Here is a 19,591-nt window from a genome sequence, read left to right as displayed (position 1 = left end):
AAGAAGTGGCATACTCGGATATTTACTAAAGTGTAAGTAGCACTCCACCTTGGGCGGGGGCGGGCGGGCTCTGTATGCAATGTGAGCGTAGTTCCCTTAGTATTCGCCTATACTGCCTATGCCCAGGGCCCGCCTGGTTAAGAGAAAGATGTATGCTTAAGGGCGCCACTAGATAGCGCCCCCCACCAATTCGGCGGCGCCCCCCCACCAATTCGGCAGCGCCCCCCACCAATATGGCGCCCTGCGCGGGCGCCTAGTTCGCCTATGACCAGGGCCGGCCCTGGTTATGTTACAAGTTTGAGTATTGCATCCAAAGCCTTACTAAGTTAAATGTTCGATTATTATCTAACCCTTTCTAAAGATTAAATATACGCTTGTCAACCTTTATGTGTGAAAGGAAGTTTGACAAACACAAACAATGTATTCACCACTAAGCAATTACGACAACCGTGATGACCTGAACGCAACAAGAGGTCACATTTACCATTGTTAAAAGTGTGAATGCGGAGCTTTTGTGGAGTACGCGAATGCACCGTGAGCCCTGATTGGCTGGTGGTCTGAGCCAAACAGAGTTCATCGTTGTCAAAAGAAAAGAAGAAGAAGGAGAGGAGACGAAGAAGAAGGATAAGAGTCACCGCTGGGACGAAAACAGTTCACCTCCAGGCTCCAGGGCATTATTAGAAACGCTTCTGCAGACTGTGTGAAGCTTTTGATTTGATAATTAAAAACACGTAACGTCTGAACAGCTAAAACACAAGGGCCTCGTCTCAGCGCGTGTTCTCCTTCTACTGGTGTGAGCTAGCTTAGCATATTAGCTTATCTGGACACCCTCTCAGCCGTGTCCGTGTTTGCGGGACTTCACAAGAGAACGCCACCGGAGCTGCACCACAACCAATCTGGACTTTGTTTTACAACTGCAGCGGCACGTGTTGGGTCCAAACGCGGCGTATGCACGTAAAGTATTAAGAAAATGAACAAGGAAACATCCTGCAAAACAAGGAAGTCTGAATGAACTTTGCTGCAGCTTCATTGCTTCGTGTGCTGCTCGCTCCTGCAGCTCCTCTTCTCCCGTCCTGCATTGTTGTTATTGATTATCTGTGACAGCATCTGTGCGTGCAGTCGATACATCAATTAATAGTCAAACGAAGTTAGCCTGCAAGCTTGCTATATCCAACGTGGAAAAAGTATAACACAAGCGTTTCAGAGATGATTCCCGAAAAAGTGCCGAAGGAAGACGTGTTCCACGGGTCTGAGGAGCTGAAGAAGGATGCTCACATCCCCAGCTTTGAGAAATATAAGGAGCTCTACTTAAAGTCCATAGAGAATCCCGACGGTAAGGCAACGCTGTCATGATTAAGTGCTTAAAGTGGTAGAAAACTATATATTCATATCTGTTCACTGCAACTCAATCTGGAGATATTTTTACTTTTCTGGATTGTATTATGAATTCTGCTGCTTTTATTGGGGCCATGGTAAGAACTTAGATATAATAATAATTTAACTATATTTTAAGAACCGCTGATTTGATGATTGTATAATAACAAAATGAATGCAAGTTAAACCTTTCAAAGAGCTATAAATTGTCATTCCTACCCAGACATTGGAATAACATTTTTAAATAATTATGTTGGTGACATTATTCTGTGAACAAAATACTTCTATCTTCTTTACTTTAAAAAATAAATTCATTTAGTAACTATTAACTTTCTGGATTTAGACTAAACATTCTAAAATAATCAGCTACAATAATACAACACGATGTATTGTAGGATAGGAATGACTTCATTGTAATACTTTGATATACAATAATTATAATCAGTAATATAATACAGATTATATGGAAATGAGGACTAACATAGTGTGTTTTTGAAAGCGGCGGTGCAAATATAATAGGCCTATTTATTTCAGAGCTTCACTAACCCCTAAAGTATACAGAGCAGAAACCCTCCACACATGTTGTTTCAGCAGAGGCAAAGGCATTCGAGTTATTCAGACTTTACTCGGACCGTTATTTACAGACACATTTTGGAATATTCATATTGTTGGGTGTGTGCCAAGCCCTCAGCGCTAAATTTTAAATGAAGATATCACTCTTCTGCACACCTTTGTCTATGTTGCCACATGTTATGGGCAAAACAGTTATTCAGGAATGTAATCAACACAATAATTAAAACATCTGTAAGTTTAAACCTTGCAAACCCATCAGTATGGCTTGTCATAAAAGGATTTAAATATGCTGCTATGGTGTCTTAAAAAAGAGAGTTGATACATTGTTCCCTGCAGACTACCTGCTGCTGGATCACTTCAGGGTTTTCTGGTAATAAGGAAGTAGGGTGTCCTTTGGGCGGGACATGTCTCTACTGAACAACCCAGGCCGGATTCCATATCAGTGCAGCTATTGTTAATCACACACTAGCCAATTTCATTTCCTTGAAGTGGAGCCGCTGTGTGAAGTATTTCAGAGACAATCAAATACTTTTTTCCTGCAGGTGACTTCAGCTGACTTCAGGCCTTATCTCTGGCTTCGGGTTCAGGAGTTTATAACAACAGTTATTACATTCTCCATAGTTGTGCCATGATGAAATATTGAGGCTGGGTTACTATGCCTTAGGGTTATGTACGTTAATGATACACAGAGTTTGCTAGACCAGTGAACATTTCACAAAAGGAACTTTAACAAGTGGGACAAGATACAGTGAGAGGATTATTAACCACCTTGAGTTGCAAACAAATATGTTAGCGAGTTTTGTTTTTGTTATCTGGAATACATCTTTTCTTTAGCGCTTCATGAGCTCTGCTGCTGATTCAGTGAAACACTGAGTCTTTCAAAAGCTTTAATCTGGTTGCATTTTCTACGAAGGGAAGGTTTGCCGCCTTTCTGTTTTGAAATGATGACCTTTGAAGCACCTTAGTGGCTCAACTGGTTACACAAGCACCCATTTAGCAAGGCTCAGTCCGTCCCGCAGTGGCCGGGGTTCAAAGCCTACACGATGTTTATTTTTTTCAAACGAAGCACCCAATACACTAATCTTTTACATTTCAAAACAAGACATTTCAGCACGTTAGGAAACTGACTTTCCACAACTTTCTTGCACTTCATAGACAAAATGCTTCACTTATAACCCGAGAAACATTATTGTTAGTAGTAGTTTTTAAAGGGAGTGCTGATCGGACACAGAATCAATTAGTTCCACTTTGTTCTGGTGATTTTTAGTGGACATCTGTTTTTATTTTTGGACATTTTCAAGTTATTCTTTGGTTGTCACAATCTGAGTTGCATGCAGCTGTTTCAACCCAATGCATCTTGCAACATACTATCTGTGATTTGCAACATAACTGTCTTTCCTGTTGAATCTGAATCATTGCATTAATTAAGCTGTGTTTACTTTACAAATATCTGAGATGAAGACGTATATTTATTATTTTGTGTCTGTCTCTCCTCCCGTCCTGCAGAGTTTTGGGGCGACATTGCCAAAGATTTCTTCTGGAAGACCAAACACTCGGGTCCGTTCTTCGAATACAACTTCGATGTGACTAAAGGAGAAATATTCATCAAGTTCATGGAAGGAGCTTCAACCAACATCTGCTACAATGTGCTCGACCGCAACGTCCACGAGAAGAAGCTCGGAGATAAAGTGGCCTTCTACTGGTGAGTGAGTGTGTGTGCTCTTGAATTGGTCAGCAGGACATTGAATATGCTGTTTAGGGCTGATTTAAGAACTCTTATTATGATAATCAAGAATTCATTGGAGCTACATTTTTTATTTTCAGTATTAAAATAACTTTTTGATGCTAAAACAAAAATGTGTTTGAAAGAACTGCTCCGTCCTCACATTGGCATTATCGCCATCCTATTATATTCTCATTTTACACACCTGCTCCTTTTCTTTCCTTGAACCTCTCCATCTCTTCCTCTTGGCTGACCCTCTTTTACTGAAACACTGCACTTGTTCCTGTTTGTCCTGAAAGGCCTCTCTTGTCGGTCTGCAGCATCACTTCTCTGTCTTTTCACTCTCTCTTCTCCCTCTTTGTGCCTCCTGCCTCCGGGCTCTGATGTGTCCTCATGTGAATGGTGAGGCCACGGGGAGGAATGCAGTCATGCCACACAAGGCTTTTTTAAAGTGGTGCCGTCCAGGGAGAGGATGGGGAAAGTGGGAACGTGATTAAATGTAGCCGAGATACCACAACACGTGAGCCCTCGCTGGCTTTAATGTGCAGGAAAATCTCTGGAAGCAGTGTTTCAACTGATCATTATTTTTAATATTAGATCATCTGCTCTGTAAGATGTCAGATAGAAGTGTAAAATGTTCAGCACAGCTTCCTTAACACCCAAGGGACATCTTTAAAAGGTTTGAACCAAAAGCTAAAGCCAGTACATTTAGACCTGTAATGATTAAATCAGTCAGCTAGTTTATGAAGATTTTCCTGCATATTATTTAATGTGTGATTTAAATAATATGATATGTCTAAGAGCACAGTTTAAAGTCTTTATTCTATCCAGCCCACAGTGAATCATTATCATATTTCACATGAATACCTGCAAATGTATGTAGCTTAAACCTGCATTCATATTGGCCTTTTCTTTAAAAACTACAACAATGAATAGATAAGCAACATTTAGCTAATAAACTATTTGTATCAGCTAAAAAATGCATGGTCACAAATCTTAGTTACTTGATTCTCAGGAAAAAGCTAGAAACATATGATCATCTTTTTGAATGTGATGCATTGCTATATATTAAACTTTAATACTATTTGACTTTCAGTCAAAAAAGGTTAAGAATGTTGTAACAAATGACGTTCAGTATTCAACCTACATGGCTTTCAATAAAAAACTATAGGTGATGCTTTAATTTGTTTCATTTCTATGATTCAAATTATGAACAAAGCCACTTTAACTAAACGCTGATACGGTTTTCACTGAGACCTCGAGAAGTCACCTGTTCCATTAAGAAAAAGTGTGTTTTATCATTCGATACGCTGGTCTTTTTAAAAATCTTTTAAGTCCTCATCCTGAATAACCAGTTTGTCCTCTTCAGTCCCTGACATTTAAACCCACAGTGTTGAAGATGTGTTTTACTGTTGTTTATTTATAGGAGTGTGTACGTGCTATTATCACTCTTAACATTTGCAGTAGCATAGCCAGGCAAAGAAACTTGTCTGATGACCTTCAGTGAAGTGTTTACCAGCATGCAACACATGTGCTCCTGGATGCGTGAACTGCAGAACTCATTTATTTATGAAGTGTTTTTAGAAGGTAGTTGGTTTGTTTTGTCTTGCCAACAATGTAAAATGTGTAAATATTTTTAGCTGTTTTTAGTGTTCTAGCATAACTGACCAGTCTGCCACATTATAACAGTTTGCATTTCAGCCTATAGGTTACAAGGAGCTGCAATACAGGAAAAACAAACAAAGATGTGAGTTAATTAAGAAACAGGACAGAGTTTTCTCTCCAAAGAGCACAGACGACATGTTTTTACTCCTTCCTGTTAGGGGATTATACAAGGATACTTATCTGCATTGTGTTTTACATGTAAAAAAACAACCAACATATCAGTATTCTATTACAAATCTCTTACACAGTATCTAAACTATATAAACGTTGTCTTTATGTTGTCCTGATTGTGCACACAGCTCAGATATCGTATTGTAAATGATTATCAAGGTCAGAGCTCTAAAACCGTGTCAGTCATTCTGTGAACGCATCTCCCATCCGCTGTCGGTGCCAAGCGGGTCATAGAAACCTTTCAGCTATGCCAGCTCCCCGCCCACCATCAACTCACCCACACCCACCCACACCACACCCACACACACTCACACACTATACTGGGAAAAACATACAGAAACAGTGTGTGCACTATTGAGAAACTCCACTGAGGCAGCAGTGTGTTTCTGGATCAGTTTACTGCTGGAGCTGTAGCGTGAGCTGTCACTCACTGAGGCACTTTGCAACTGTTTCATACGCTGGAAGCCATGGAGGGCGGGGTTTGTCTGCGTGTGTGTGTGTGTTCCTGTAATGCTGGTCTTATCAGCCTCAACCGGTTAGGCAACAATAAAAGAGAGAATGTGCAGGAAACACACATGCAAATTGGATGTACCGCGACACATCTGAAAGTGATTTTATCCTGCGTTTCAGTGCTCATTAAAATACAACAGTTACGTGACTCTCTCTCTCTACTATTGCTCGGCCTTTATTTTATTTACTTTACTCCTCGTCCCTTACTTGTTGATGGCAGGGTTTTCCCTCAGGTGGTCTTTCATTTTACTCCTTGACCTGTGTCCCGGTTCCAAGGCATGTTTCTATTTCATATGAAAAGTATTCATAGGGAAAAAGTGGCTAAATTAGTAAAAGAATGATGGGTTTTATAAATGTGCACTGTAGAGGGGAATAGAAAATGGCACCTGGAAGAGCTTTTAAAACAGACAAACTTGGGAGAACATTTAGTTGACACATTGCAGTTTGATTGATGCAGTAAGCAAATGTTATTGCATCATTTCCTGTTAAAGCAAAATGGTAAGTACATTAATTTCTTGACGCAAACTGCCAAAACTGGCTTAAAAAAAGTTCATGCTGTTCACAAGGGCATTAAAACTAGACAAAATAAGTCTGTCAAACTCACCTCGCAAATTATGTTGGTAATTATTTCCAGACGTATTTTTTTACTATTATTTCATTTGATTGGCCAATAAATTGACTAAGTGTTTGATCTTAAATGTAAAAAAACACATCCTGTTTTCCTGAAGCCTAATCATTTCCTAACCAGCTTAAATCAGTGTTTCGTTAATTATTTCAGCTCTAATCGTTCAATAAAGTAATCACAACAATAGTCCAAAGTCGCAACCCGTCCCTATGATACTCATTTGGTACAATTTGAAAACGTTCTTTCTGTATTGCTAATTGGTTTTGCCTCAATGATATGTCCAAGATTTTGAAAGGTTAACAGTACGAGAGTAGAGATGAATTTGATTGTCGTGATGTCACTGAATGATACATTAATATCATTATATAAATGTAATGGCAGCACAGAGTTGGGTCACAGCTCTCCTCTCCTTCACAAACTGTTTGTCTGTCTCGTCTCTCAGCCTGTAGACTCGACTCTGAGAGACCAGCTTCATGAACACGGCTGTAATTTAATAATCTGGAGAGGCAGCACTGTCACATCTCATTCATCTCTCCCTGTTCTCCAGACAACGCTATTAATCTAAAAGCCTTACTCCAACAACTTGAGAGTTTGTGTGTGTGTGTGTGTGTGTGTGTGTGTGTGTGTGTAGGCGAATTTAATGTTACTTTTGCAAGGAGGCCTTTTCCTTCAACGCCCAGGATGTTACTCTGTTGTGAAAAAGGGGAAAGTTTAAATCTTTCTCAACAGGGCTGAAGTTCTGCTCATCAAAATATGGCTTTGAGAAGAGTTCAGGTTTTTAGATTTGCAACTGTTGTTTTATACAAGACCTGGTGGATTGGATTTACATGCTTTGAAATGTGTACACCTTCTCTGCTGGAACTTCAGTTATTTGGTTAAACGTAATATGCATCATATACACACGGAGAAAGACTAATGTACATCTCTGTCAAGCAAGATGAGATATCCGCCCTGCTTTAAAATGGACAGTATGATGATATAACACACAGAAATAAAGATTCAATATAAGAAATGTTTAAGCAACTTAATAACAACAGTAACTGGGATGTATCGAAACCCTTGTAAGAAATGAATAAGCAAAAGTTGTTGGACTTAAATATAGATTCATTATAGTTGTGTGATTATTTACAGATGTGATTATGTTCGCAGTAGAAACCAGTGTCCGAAATTATTATTATTATTATTATTATTATTATTACACCCTTCATGTAGAGCTGTAACAGTTGATTCACAGATTTAGTTTTTGTTAAAATCCGATGTTTTTGACACGCGTTTCTCTTTGTGTTTTCAGGGAAGGCAACGAGCCGGGGGATGAGCTGACGGTGACGTACAGAGAGCTGCTGCAGAGGGTCTGCCAGTTCGCCAACGTCCTGAAGTCTCAGGGTACGTTTAACACAACCTGTTAAATCTACCTGATTTATAAACTGTGTGTAAACAGGGTTGTGAAGATTAGGCTGGTCCTCTAGTAAATGTGTTCTAGAAATTCTTCTGCAACACATTCAACATTTATAATCATAATAATCTTTATACGTTTTGTACTTTTCGAAGAAACGTGTTAACAAAGTGCTTCACAAACATAGACGCTATAAAGACAGCACGATTTTAAGAAATGGATAAGAAGAAAGACGTTAGGAACACATCAGGGATTACTCCTTTTTTATTAAATAAAAATGCTAAATACAACTCTATCTATATCGCTTTTTATTAAGTTTACAAAGCACATTACAGCACAATTAGATAAACAAAGTAAAGTGAATAAATATCTGGAATAAATCAATAGAGAAGAAAACACAACCTCTAATAAAAGCCACTTTTAAGGGAAGTTACACTTAAGAAACCTGTCTGATATAAATGGAAGGTTACTCCACAGTTGTTGCCCCTTACCTGAGCGTACTGTGTCTTGGTGTCTTTAGGAGTGAAGAAGGGCGACCGTGTCTCCATCTACATGCCCATGGTGGTGGAGCTGGTGGTGGCCATGTTGGCCTGCGTCCGCATCGGAGCTGTTCACTCCATAGTGGTGAGTCAGAAACACACCTGACAAGAGGGAAGACATCCCCAAGAGCTGATGCTGCATTCACTCGCAGAAACCACATGGATGCTACAAAGAATATGTGTTGAATCCGAGCGTTTCAACAACACATTGATAGCTGATCAAAAAAAAAATAATGCTTGTATCCGCCCCATGATTTGGAACCACTTCACACTAATTTAAATGACTTCAACACACTTCACATTTTCACAAGGTTTTAAAAGACTCTGTAATTTTGCTGACCGACAAATAGTGCATAAAAACCTATTTTTCCTTAGCGGATAAAGTATGTTATTGTAATATGTTGTGTGTGTGTGTGTGTGCGTGTGTTTCTGTTTCCAGTTTGCAGGATTCTCAGCAGAGTCTCTGTGTGAGAGGATCCTGGACTCAGAGTGTTTGCTGCTCATCACAGCAGGTGGGGTTAAAAAAAACCACTAAAACAAATCATGGCAGAATATTTGAAAGGCCTTTTGGGACACAGGGATGAATGAAAAGACAAACGTATCCTGATCAAATTATTCCTGGATCATTGGGGTCGTAGCCCAATGACAGGAGGGATAACATCTGAGAAATGAAATAAGCGTTAAAATGTTTCAGGTCCCTGAACGCCCCTTAGTGAGGCTGAAACCAGAGCCTGAATAAGTTAAGGCTGCTGCTCTGAGTCCAGTAATCAAAGTTTTATTAGCCGGATTAGTCTGGCTAGATAATCCTGTAAATCTGCAGTTAATGGCCCGTGGTTGAGTTCACACACTCACACATTTCTCATTCATAGAAGTCGGGTAAGCGGATCGGAGCCCTTCATTCTGACCTGCATGTGTACTCAGAGTTTTATTAGCTTGTTTAGAACGCATTTAGAGCGTGGTTGGGTACTTTACATGCGTACTTTAGTGGGAAAAGGTGCATTTACTTCAGAAACATTGTTGAAGGTACTTGTAATTAACGTGAGGAATTCTCCACAGATTTTCTCCTCTTTATACTTCATTACAATTCAGGGGCAAATATTACATTTTTATTAAAAAACTCAAGTTAATTCAGAGATTCAGATCATTTATTCAAAATATGATTCACAAATCCATTACGTTGTAATATTCTATTTTAAATAAAGAGGATTTATGTCTTCATTTATGTATCTTTAGGCTCCACTATAAGTAATTGAAAACAATACACATTATTTTGAAAGGGCCATTCTGTGAAGCATGGCAATCTATGAGAATACTTCTTCCTTCTCGATTAGCTTGTGTTTATAACCCCTGCTCATATTTCAAGCCCCGTCTGAATGCAGATTTTCTGTCTTTCTTTTCTCTTCCTCCTCCCTCTCTTCATCACCTGTCACTCTCTCTTTGCTCAACTCATTTGCTCAGATGGTTTCTACCGAGGAGATAAGCTGATCAACCTGAAGCTCTTAGCTGACGAAGCACTGCAGAAGTGCAGAGACAAGTAAGATGTCAGCACACACACACACACACACACACACACACACACACACACACACACACACACACACACACACACTCACACACATGTTGGTTATGCTCACTGTTTATGAGGTTGTTGTAATGAAAGCTGTGTGTGTGTGTGTGTGTGTGTGTGTGTGTGTGTGTGTGTGTGTGCGTGTGTGTGTGTGTGTGTGTGTGTGCAGGGGTTTCCCTATACAGAGGTGTATAGTGTTGAAGCACTTGTCTAAAGAAGCAGAAGAGACTCCCGTGGGCTCTCAGTCTCCCCCCGCCAAACGCTCCTGTCCTGATCTACAGGTAAACCATAAAGTAGAAGCTAAAAACCCAAACCGGGCCGTTCCAGACCGGGCTAAAGGGTTCCTGCAGCCTTAGTTCTATCTTCTTCGGTCATACCGTCTTATCATATCATGCAGTCCCATCATGGTGCGTCCTTTTCTGTGTTTATATTTCCATTTTTAATTTCTCTCAGAAAATATCATTGCTTTGCTACTCCCTTTTTTGTCAGACCACTTACAGAAGGTTCAGTTTTACTAAAATAAAACAACACCAATACAATGTCCGAGTACTAAAAAAAGGGGGGTGATATTCTGTCATTTTCTTATCGTCAATAAACCCCACATCCCGTCTTTTTAATTGTAATCCTTTACATCTATTATATTAACAAAGTAAGAAACTATAAAGATTATTACTGAGTTCTCCATAACAGATTTTGTGGGTTGGGTCTTTTTTTTAATGTTTAACTTTTGTTTATTTTACTAAATGAATCTTGAAAAGCTCCCTAATCTTCTCTCAATATCAACTTTTGGGGACTCTGGTTTTCTTTTAATTTTGTGGTTTTTAAATTTGATTTCGTTTTTTAATAACCGCTCTCCCTCATTAACTTCTCCTTCCTCCTCCTCCTCCTCCTCCTTTCCTTTCCTCCGCCCAGCAGGAGAAACAGACAGGGAGGGTAAAGAAATCTCGTCCTGTTCCGCAGGTATTTTCAGTCCCTCCTCCCTCCACTAAACCCCCATAACACCCTTTCTTGTTTTGGCTTTTTAGAAGAATATTTCACCCACATTTTGCTGCTGTAGAGTAAAAACAATAAACTAAGTAAGGGAACAAAATCCTACTCGTGTTAATTGTGGGGGCATTTTTCATAAATTGTTGTCACGTTAAATCTATACTTCTCTTTTAATCTGATAAAATGGTTATTGTTTTTACCCAGCAACAGCAGTTGGTTATTCCTATGATTGGTGACGGTTCAGAGTACATTTGTGAACATCAATACTTATTATTATTTATATTAGTATTCCACTCCCCGATTTAAGCACAAATTTAATTGGTTAAGTTAAGACAAAACAATAGTTGTTTTATGTAGATAACAAAAAGGAATTTCCAGTAAAATTATACATGAAAATCTGCATGAAAATCTGAATTCAGACTGAAAATTGCACCTAAAAAGAAATAATAAGCAGATGCTTCTGGGCCGTCTAAATGAATTGGAATAAAATGTAAGAGTTGAATTTGTAATAACACTGGGTTTCTCTTTTTGAATCTGTTGTGAACTCACCGCCTTTGTGTTGCAGTTTGACATTTTCTACCTACAGCACAACTTACCTGCTGTCTCCGAAGAGTGTTGTGATTTTCTTACTAATCTTTTCTTACTCTTTTACTTAAGGCGTACTTGTATAAAAAAAGAGGGGTTATGCATGGCATTACAGACCCTCTTTATACCATTCCTTCAACTAAAAGAGCCTAACTTATCAATTGTTTTCTTTGGTGTTTGCTCAATTAAAATCATTGTAGTTTTAGAAAATTCTCAACATGGAGAAAACATGTTGGTTGTAATTGAAAAAGTTTCTCTTTAACCAAAAAACCACATGTTGTGCTTTTGTAGTACAGTGTGATTTCTGGGTTCGACTGGACAGATCAGGATCGATTTACTCATTAAGATGAGCTGGCTTGGTTGTTTGTGGCAGGATGAAGGCAAATGAGATTAACCCAAAACACTCTGGTTTTGGGTGATGCAGTGTAAATGTGTAAGGCTTTTATTTTGAAAGGGAGATTCTAATGACATTATCATACAGCCATTACATTGTGCAGTAAACATCTACAGAAATATAAGCTAGCAATGTGTGTTTGGCGACTTATTGCTTGGTTCTCTGACTGAGATCTACAGATTTCACTTTTTGCACTCCTCTCTTAACTAGTTTGTCAAACTAACTTTCTTTCTCTTGTTTAATATTTTAGCAAATATAAATGTGTGTGTGTGTGTGTTCCAGGTCCCGTGGAACCCCAAGGTGGACTTGTGTTGGCACACTCTGGTACATGGAGCTTCAGACGAGTGTGAACCAGAGTGGTGCAACTCTGAAGATCCTCTCTTCATCCTCTACACCAGCGGCTCAACCGGCAAACCAAAGGTAGAGCTGACACACACACTCACACTGCACACACACACACACTGCCATACAAATACACAGTTTAAATTAAAATGTAAAAACTGAAGCAAACTGTCAGAAAATAATGAATGTAATTTCATCCCACTGGGAAAAAAAGATGTTGGTCTTTTTGCTTTTTAAATTACCCGCCACGTCAAATCCTTCCCAACGCTCCTCGTCTGCAGGGAGTCCTCCACACCATCAGCGGCTACATGCTCTACACCGCCACCACCTTCAAACTGGTGTTCGACCACCAGCCCGACGACGTGTACTGGTGCACGGCAGACATCGGCTGGATCACCGGACACTCCTACATCACCTACGGCCCGCTGGCCAATGGAGCCACCAGCGTCCTGGTGAGTGAGGGGCGCTGCCATTACTCCACTTCCTGTTTTTACAAACCCTATTGTCTGACTGCAGGTGGTGGCTGACTGTTATAGGCAACTAAAGAAAGCTTCATTTAAAAACATCCTTCCTATGACTTTTATTTGTAGGATTATGTATAGATGACAATACAAGATGGTGGAAAACACTTTCATTTTTATTACATTTTAAATTTTGGGGGATTTAAGCCAGACATGGAGCTTACATCACTGTCTTTTTAGAAATGTCCGATTGTGTGTTTCAGTTCGAGGGCCTGCCTACCCACCCAGATGTGAGCCGTATGTGGGAGATTGTGGACAAATATCAGGTTTCCAAGTTCTACACAGCTCCCACCGCCATCAGGCTGCTGATGAAGTATGGCAAAGAGCCGGTGCACAAGTGAGTCGCGTCTGACCGTCATAATCCAACATTGAACATGTTATTGGTGCATGCAAGGGAGCCTTTTTTTAATGGTTTCTATGGTCAATAACTCTCTCTGCAGGTATAAGCGGGAATCTCTGAAAGTTTTGGGGACAGTGGGAGAGCCGATCAACCCCGAGGCCTGGCAGTGGTACTACAACGTGGTGGGAGATAAGAGGTGTCCTATCGTAGACACTTTCTGGCAGACAGAAACCGTAAGTTATAATATTAAATATCCACTAACTGGCCTCCAGGATGGCATTCTGTTAATATATTTATTCAGTAGTAGCAGTAGTTGCAGACTGTGACTGCCCTCTGCTGGAAGCACAGTTTATTCACACCCTGTGGGATAAAACCCTTTTCTAACTGGATGTTTTCTGGCCTTTCAGGGCGGACATGTGTTGACTCCACTACCTTCAGCCACTCCCATGAAACCTGGATCTGCTGTGAGTAAAGGAAATATAACCAAGTTGTGCTTGAAAACTTTCAAGTGGATTAGAACAAACTTTAAATGATTGAATTAAATACATTGTGAACATTCAGATTTTGCATTCATGCTTTTAGAAAATTGATTTAAAAAAAAGACACAAAAGCAGTAATAGAAAAAACATTGAAGAGAATGAAAAGTGTGTATTATTATTATTACACCACATTTAATGAACATCAGTAGCTTATCCTTAATCCTGCTGACAGACAAACTAAGCCAAAACTATAAACTTCTTGGTGGAGGTAATCAAAACACAATTTCTATTGAAGAAATCCAATAGAAACAAACTTTAATTTGCCATCACTTCTGTCCTCCAGACATTCCCGTTCTTCGGAGTGGTTCCGGCCATCTTGAATGAGTCTGGAGAGGAACTGGAGGGCCCGAGCGAAGGGTACCTGGTGAGTATCATCATCACGTGTTAATGATGTTGGATTTAACTTATTCACCGGCCATGTGTTTTGATCGGATTCTGCTTCCTCTGCCTAGGTGTTCAAACAGCCGTGGCCCGGTGTGATGAGGACGGTGTACGGGAACAAGCAGAGGTTTGAAACCGTCTACTTCAAGAAGTTTCCGGGATACTACGTCACAGGAGACGGTGAGAGATAAGACCTACTTTTAATATATTTTGATATTTATTTTCTTTATGTCTTTTTTAAAAATGCATCCGTTTCCTACCTTACAGGTTGCCGTAGAGACAAGGATGGGTACTATTGGATAACGGGGAGGATAGATGACATGCTGAATGTCTCCGGTAAGACCGACCGCTGAGCCCTCGGTGATAAATCGTGAATATCCCAAAGCCAAGATTCATTGAAGGCCTCCCTTTGGTTCCTCTCTTTCCCTCAGGTCACTTACTGAGTACAGCGGAGGTGGAGTCGGCTCTGGTGGAGCACGAGGCCGTCGCCGAGGCTGCTGTGGTGGGCAGACCTCATCCTGTGAAAGGAGAAAGCCTTTACTGCTTCGTAACTCTGAACGATGGACTGACGTACAACCGCACGCTGGAGGCAGACCTCAAAAGACAAGGTCGGTGAACACAGCCCGGTCAAAATGTGTTAATTGAAGTGTCGCCGGGCAGAAAGATCTTCAAAACTCAACATTTAAAATAGAAAAAGTAAGAATAAGTGGAAAGTGATTATAGGAGATTATTTTGAATTATTATCAGCTTGTTGAAATGGTAGAGGTTAGGAATATAACCATTCATTGAAAAGCAGTGAAATAGAGGTCAGTAAAGAAAAACTAAGCGTTGTACCTTTTTATGAACAGCAGAGGGCACTATCGATTTATTTTTTTGGCGAAGTACCTCCATAAAGGTTTCCAAACCAATGTCTGACACATGTATTGTAGTTCTGCCTGATCATTTTGACTTCTCTACTCAGTGATAGTCTGAATGTGATGTGATTTTTGTCCTTGGTGTTCGCAGTGCGGGAGAAGATCGGTGCCATCGCTACACCAGATTTCATCCAGAATGCTCCAGGCCTCCCAAAGACCCGATCAGGTAAAGTTAGCAAAGTTACAGAAAGCCGGTTGAGTAATTGTCAGAAAACAGAGAAGGAAATTCAGAGCAAGACATGACTGATAAAAACACTAGTACCCTAAACCCTTGTTTCATTTAGCTTTTAAAGGATCTGTTCTTTCACTTCCTGCTTGCTGTATTCCTCAATGCTAAGGGGTTTTACTTTTCAGTAGTTTTGATATTTGAGATATTGGCTCCAAAATCTCCCCCAAACTCATCATATGTGACTAGTACTTGGTTTGAAAAAATCACAGTATAGAAAATATCTTTATTTAACATTATTTATTGTTCTTTGTCTCTAAATATTCATTCATTTTGGGGATTTAAACCTTTTGAATGCCAGTTTGGTTACATTAAGCCGCAGTTGTTTTTGTGAAAAGACAACAGTTGCATCAGTGGGATTTTTTATGTACAATAAAACCAAAGGAAACTGGCATGCATTTGCTCTGTATGGCAAGCGTGATAAAATGAAATCAGTCCATAACTAAATTTGGAGCTCCAGATTGAGAGCCTGATATAATATAAAGATGATTTTGTGCTGTGATGACATTTTTGTCACCATTGAAATAGTTTAAAATGAACAAAGCCACCGTTACCAAACAAGAGAGTATAAAGCTTTTGGTTAGCTTGACATAAACAAATACATCATCATCATCACGTCTGCCTCTCTGCAGGCAAGATCATGCGACGGGTGCTTCGCAAAATCGCTTGTGACGAACGAGACCTGGGCGACATCTCCACGCTGGCCGACTCCTCGGTGGTGGAGCAGCTCTTCCAGAACAGATGCTGCCCTAACGTGTGACGACCTCCAGGATCCTCACAGTGAGGCTCAGATAGCAGCCGCATGCTAGCGGCCTCAAACCCAACCAGGGGAGAAGAAGAAGAAGAGGAGGAAAAGGAGAACCTACATGAACTTGGTCTTGTCCAACAAACAACCTTTAGCTCCTGATAAGTATGAGCGGTGTGCAGCAGAGCCTGTATTTATCCCCACTATCCTTTTATTGTTAATCAGCAGCCTGTAAAGACCCAACATCTGTTACAGGTGGAGGTTTCAGTTTTCTGTAGAAGAAGTAATCATTTTAAAAGCAGCAAACGAAGTGTAAAAATGACACCAGTCTGTATGTTTAAATGTTTTCTAGAAGTTGAGTGATTTGCTGCTTTTTAAAGAAAACTAACAAGGCAGTGGTGATGGCGAGAAGCCAGAGGTTGTTTGGTAAAAGACCGTCCTTCAGTCCAACGTGTGGAAGAGGTAGAGCAGGGAATCACTTGCTTAGGTTTTATCCCAGTGTATACGCCGATATAACATAACAATATGTGCTACTTAAAGGTATTGGTCTTTTTAACGTTGGGGTTGTATAAAATACTTACCAAAAATCAGTTGTATTACCTACTGTAGATAGCGGATGTTAAGCCCCCAGTTTGATGAAAGAAATAGCAAGTAAAGCCATGTCCTGCTGTGGAAGGAATGGCAGCCAAACATATAAATATAATATAAACATTGAGCCAACTTAAAAAAAGAAGAAGCAATATTTAGAATATTTGTACAACTCAGACAGGAAACTGAAGTCATTTTGCTAAAACATTACTGGAGTTAGTTTGTTTGTGGTTTTAGTGACTAAGGTGTTTCTAATGGTTGGTTCAGAGTCACCAAAGTCTCACAATAACTCAAACAACGGATCAAGGCAGCATTAGATCATCAACCTTCTTGTTCTGTGAGGTGAAATGACTGTTTTTGGCAATGGAGTTGAAAGAAAGCCCAGACAATGGCTCAAAATCCCGGGCACAGCACTCTGACAGACGTGTTGCTTTACCCTTAAATTGGTGTTGAGCAGCCCATAGTTTAAGTTATACACTCAATATTGATAAGTACCTCAAACAACCCTACTTTAAAACTATGTCTTTAACGTGTTTTCACACTGAAATAAGGCTCATGTGAAGTGCTACCTGCCCTGTAGTTAGTACAACAAGTGATCTCCTCCCCTCGCTCGCTGCCATAGTACTGTTAAGTCAATTGAATGATTACGCTCAATATTTCAACTACCGGTAGTTTTAATTTCTATTGTAATTTTCTGAAAACATGTTTTTTTGTATCATATTTCTTTGGTTTTGGACATAGGATATGTTGGGTTTGTCTGTTTGTGTGTCTGCACGCTGTATTTTCTTTTACTTCTTCTATTTGTTGAAGTTGAAGAGAAGTGCTTGGGCTATTTCTTTTCAGTCTGGTGGAAATTGGGAAAGTGTTCAGGGTCACGTAGCTCAGGACACCCAATGCTCAGCTCCTCTCAAAAAATCTGCAGGTCTAATGTTCAAAAGGGAAAAAAGTGTCTTGAATTTCCCAATAACTCATAGATTTTTTTTTCTAATTAAGTGTTACGTTAACAAATTGTCATGTGTCTAAACTCCGTGTTTTATTAAATAAGGCTTCAAACGAGGTACCAAAGTCAATCCCAAACGGCTGGAAATGATGTAAGAGTATGATTTTTAATTTGGTAATATAATCAACAACCATTTTAGAATCGACAGATTATGTGATCGTTCACAATCTGTGGATCAAGCCTGCATCATGATATGGTACCCTTAAAAGGAAATATGACACGGTAAATCATAGCTAATACTCAGTTAAGAATAAAACATCAGTGGTGTCTTTATTCATGGATGTGTTTATTCATTTCACTGTTGACGACTGAACAGAGTGTTTAAGCTCTGTATCCCAAAAAAAGACTCCTGCTGTTCTCTTTTTTTACTTTCAGTCAACATATTCCATAAAAGGACTAAAACAAACAACATGTTAGTTTTCTTTCATTGCTTTGATAGTGGCTCTCAAACTGTTTTGGATCTTTTTATGGGTTTTTTAACAATAGAAATCAGCTGACCTCCTCCATCCTTCAATATTTATTTAGATCGATAGGAGGAGACAAAAGTCAACATCTTTAACTTTATTGATCTTTTTGAGGGACTGAAGACGAACCATCCACACCATAAAACTGATCCAAAATCTAATAATAATCTAGATACTGAGCTCATTGGAAAATGGAATTTGAAGAGCTTGTTTTCATTTGTAGGAGATGAACCAAAAGCAGGACCCGATACAGATTTCACCAGCTCTTCATTACCTGTTTGAATTTGTCACTGTTTGTGTATCAATGTGCCAACCTAAGTAACAGTTGAGCTGGGTGTGTAGAGCTAATAATTGTATTTAAAATTCAAGAAAAAGTGCAGCTGCTTATTTGATTTAGAAGCTTTTGTTATTTTTATTTGTATTATAACTTCAGGTGAAGGGACGAGAATTTTGCTGTTTGTATTTTTTAGTTTTTCTCTCTGTTCATCCTCATTTATGAGTTGATCCATCTCTCTGTATCAAAGTGTATGCAATTACAGTAAATGGACATGACTACTGCTTCTAATCCTCTGTCACTGACTGGTCTTTTACATAAATATTGAAGCCGAGTTCCTAACGTTGACATTTGAAATCAACATTCAAATGATGTGCTTTATTTATTCTCCTCTATTTATTCGGTTAAACCCTGGTATTTCGGCACAGTTGCAGATGAAGATTGGGCTACACTTATATTATTCCTCTATGAGCTTTTAGTATATACATATGGTTTAGTATATAAATGTGCAGGAATTTGAATGTGTGTAGGATATGCTTCAAATGATAAATTAAACAAGTAGTGGATTCATGTATTTGAGGGATGGACGTTCTGGATGTTCCTCAAGTCTGAGCCAATATGACTCGTGATGAACTCCATGATTAAACATTACCCTGTGATCAAAAGTAGACATAATTTCTGATGTCTGAGTCACCGAGAGAAGATGTATACACTCTAGATTTTCTTCAAATGTGTCTTAAAATAAGGATTATTAGATGCACCGTATTGGTTTAGGTGTATTACATTTTATCCATATGGTTTTCACACATACAGTCTGGTATGTTACTGCGGCAACATGTAAAACGGCTGGGAAAAATACCTCTTGAACAAACCTCCCTGGGGTGTTTAATTTAGATGAGTGTTCCACTTTCAACATCCTGGTTGAACATTTGGAGGCTATTATCATCTTGAATAAATAGGCCCGCAGCAGTGCTCACAATCATTTAAGTTTTATACTTAAGGAACATAAAAGAATGGGCAACCAGGTCCACGTACTGAGTTGATGCTGCAGCAAGCTTAGTGCCAACACTTACTGTTTGGCTCATTCAACATGATAATCTGACTGTACACAAAGCCAAGTCTACAGAGAGTAAACCAAATTATTTCAGTAT

General features: G+C 39.4%; 1 protein-coding gene across 4 annotated transcripts; it reads left to right on the top strand.

Moving 5' to 3' along the window:
- The first annotated feature begins 586 nt into the window (after positions 1-586).
- On the top strand, positions 587-18,731 carry acss2 (acyl-CoA synthetase short chain family member 2). 4 transcript variants are annotated; one of them, XM_063882937.1, is made up of 19 exons: positions 587-1,333; positions 3,454-3,649; positions 7,933-8,024; positions 8,555-8,658; positions 9,013-9,085; positions 10,032-10,107; positions 10,310-10,421; positions 11,056-11,100; positions 12,389-12,526; positions 12,730-12,900; positions 13,173-13,306; positions 13,410-13,542; positions 13,717-13,773; positions 14,132-14,212; positions 14,301-14,409; positions 14,497-14,565; positions 14,661-14,837; positions 15,235-15,309; positions 16,002-18,731. In XM_063882937.1, exons 1-19 carry the CDS (start codon positions 1,207-1,209, stop codon positions 16,127-16,129), a joined length of 2,097 nt encoding a protein of 698 aa, XP_063739007.1. In that variant the 5' UTR covers positions 587-1,206; the 3' UTR covers positions 16,130-18,731. The 4 variants fall into 4 exon arrangements, with proteins under 4 accessions (XP_063739007.1, XP_063738995.1, XP_063738999.1 ...); XM_063882925.1 differs by having other exon boundaries at positions 11,053-11,100; XM_063882929.1 differs by having other exon boundaries at positions 11,053-11,100; positions 15,235-15,314; positions 16,007-18,731.
- Positions 18,732-19,591: the final 860 nt, after the last annotated feature.

This window comes from Eleginops maclovinus, chromosome 1 (assembly GCF_036324505.1).
Source record: "Eleginops maclovinus isolate JMC-PN-2008 ecotype Puerto Natales chromosome 1, JC_Emac_rtc_rv5, whole genome shotgun sequence".
NCBI classification, from domain to species: domain Eukaryota; kingdom Metazoa; phylum Chordata; class Actinopteri; order Perciformes; family Eleginopidae; genus Eleginops; species Eleginops maclovinus.
The sequence above is the reverse complement of the archived record's forward strand: the minus strand, read 5'-3'. Positions and strand labels throughout refer to the sequence as shown.

Coding starts and splice junctions, on each gene's coding strand:
- acss2 (XM_063882925.1), top strand. CDS start 1,207: ATGATTCCCGAAAAAGTGCCGAAGGAAGACGTGTTCCACGGGTCTGAG. Junction 10,422..11,052: donor GCTCCTGTCCTGATCTACAG/GTAAACCATAAA, acceptor TCCTCCGCCCAG/CAGGAGAAACAGACAGGGAG. Junction 12,901..13,172: donor ATGGAGCCACCAGCGTCCTG/GTGAGTGAGGGG, acceptor TGTGTGTTTCAG/TTCGAGGGCCTGCCTACCCA.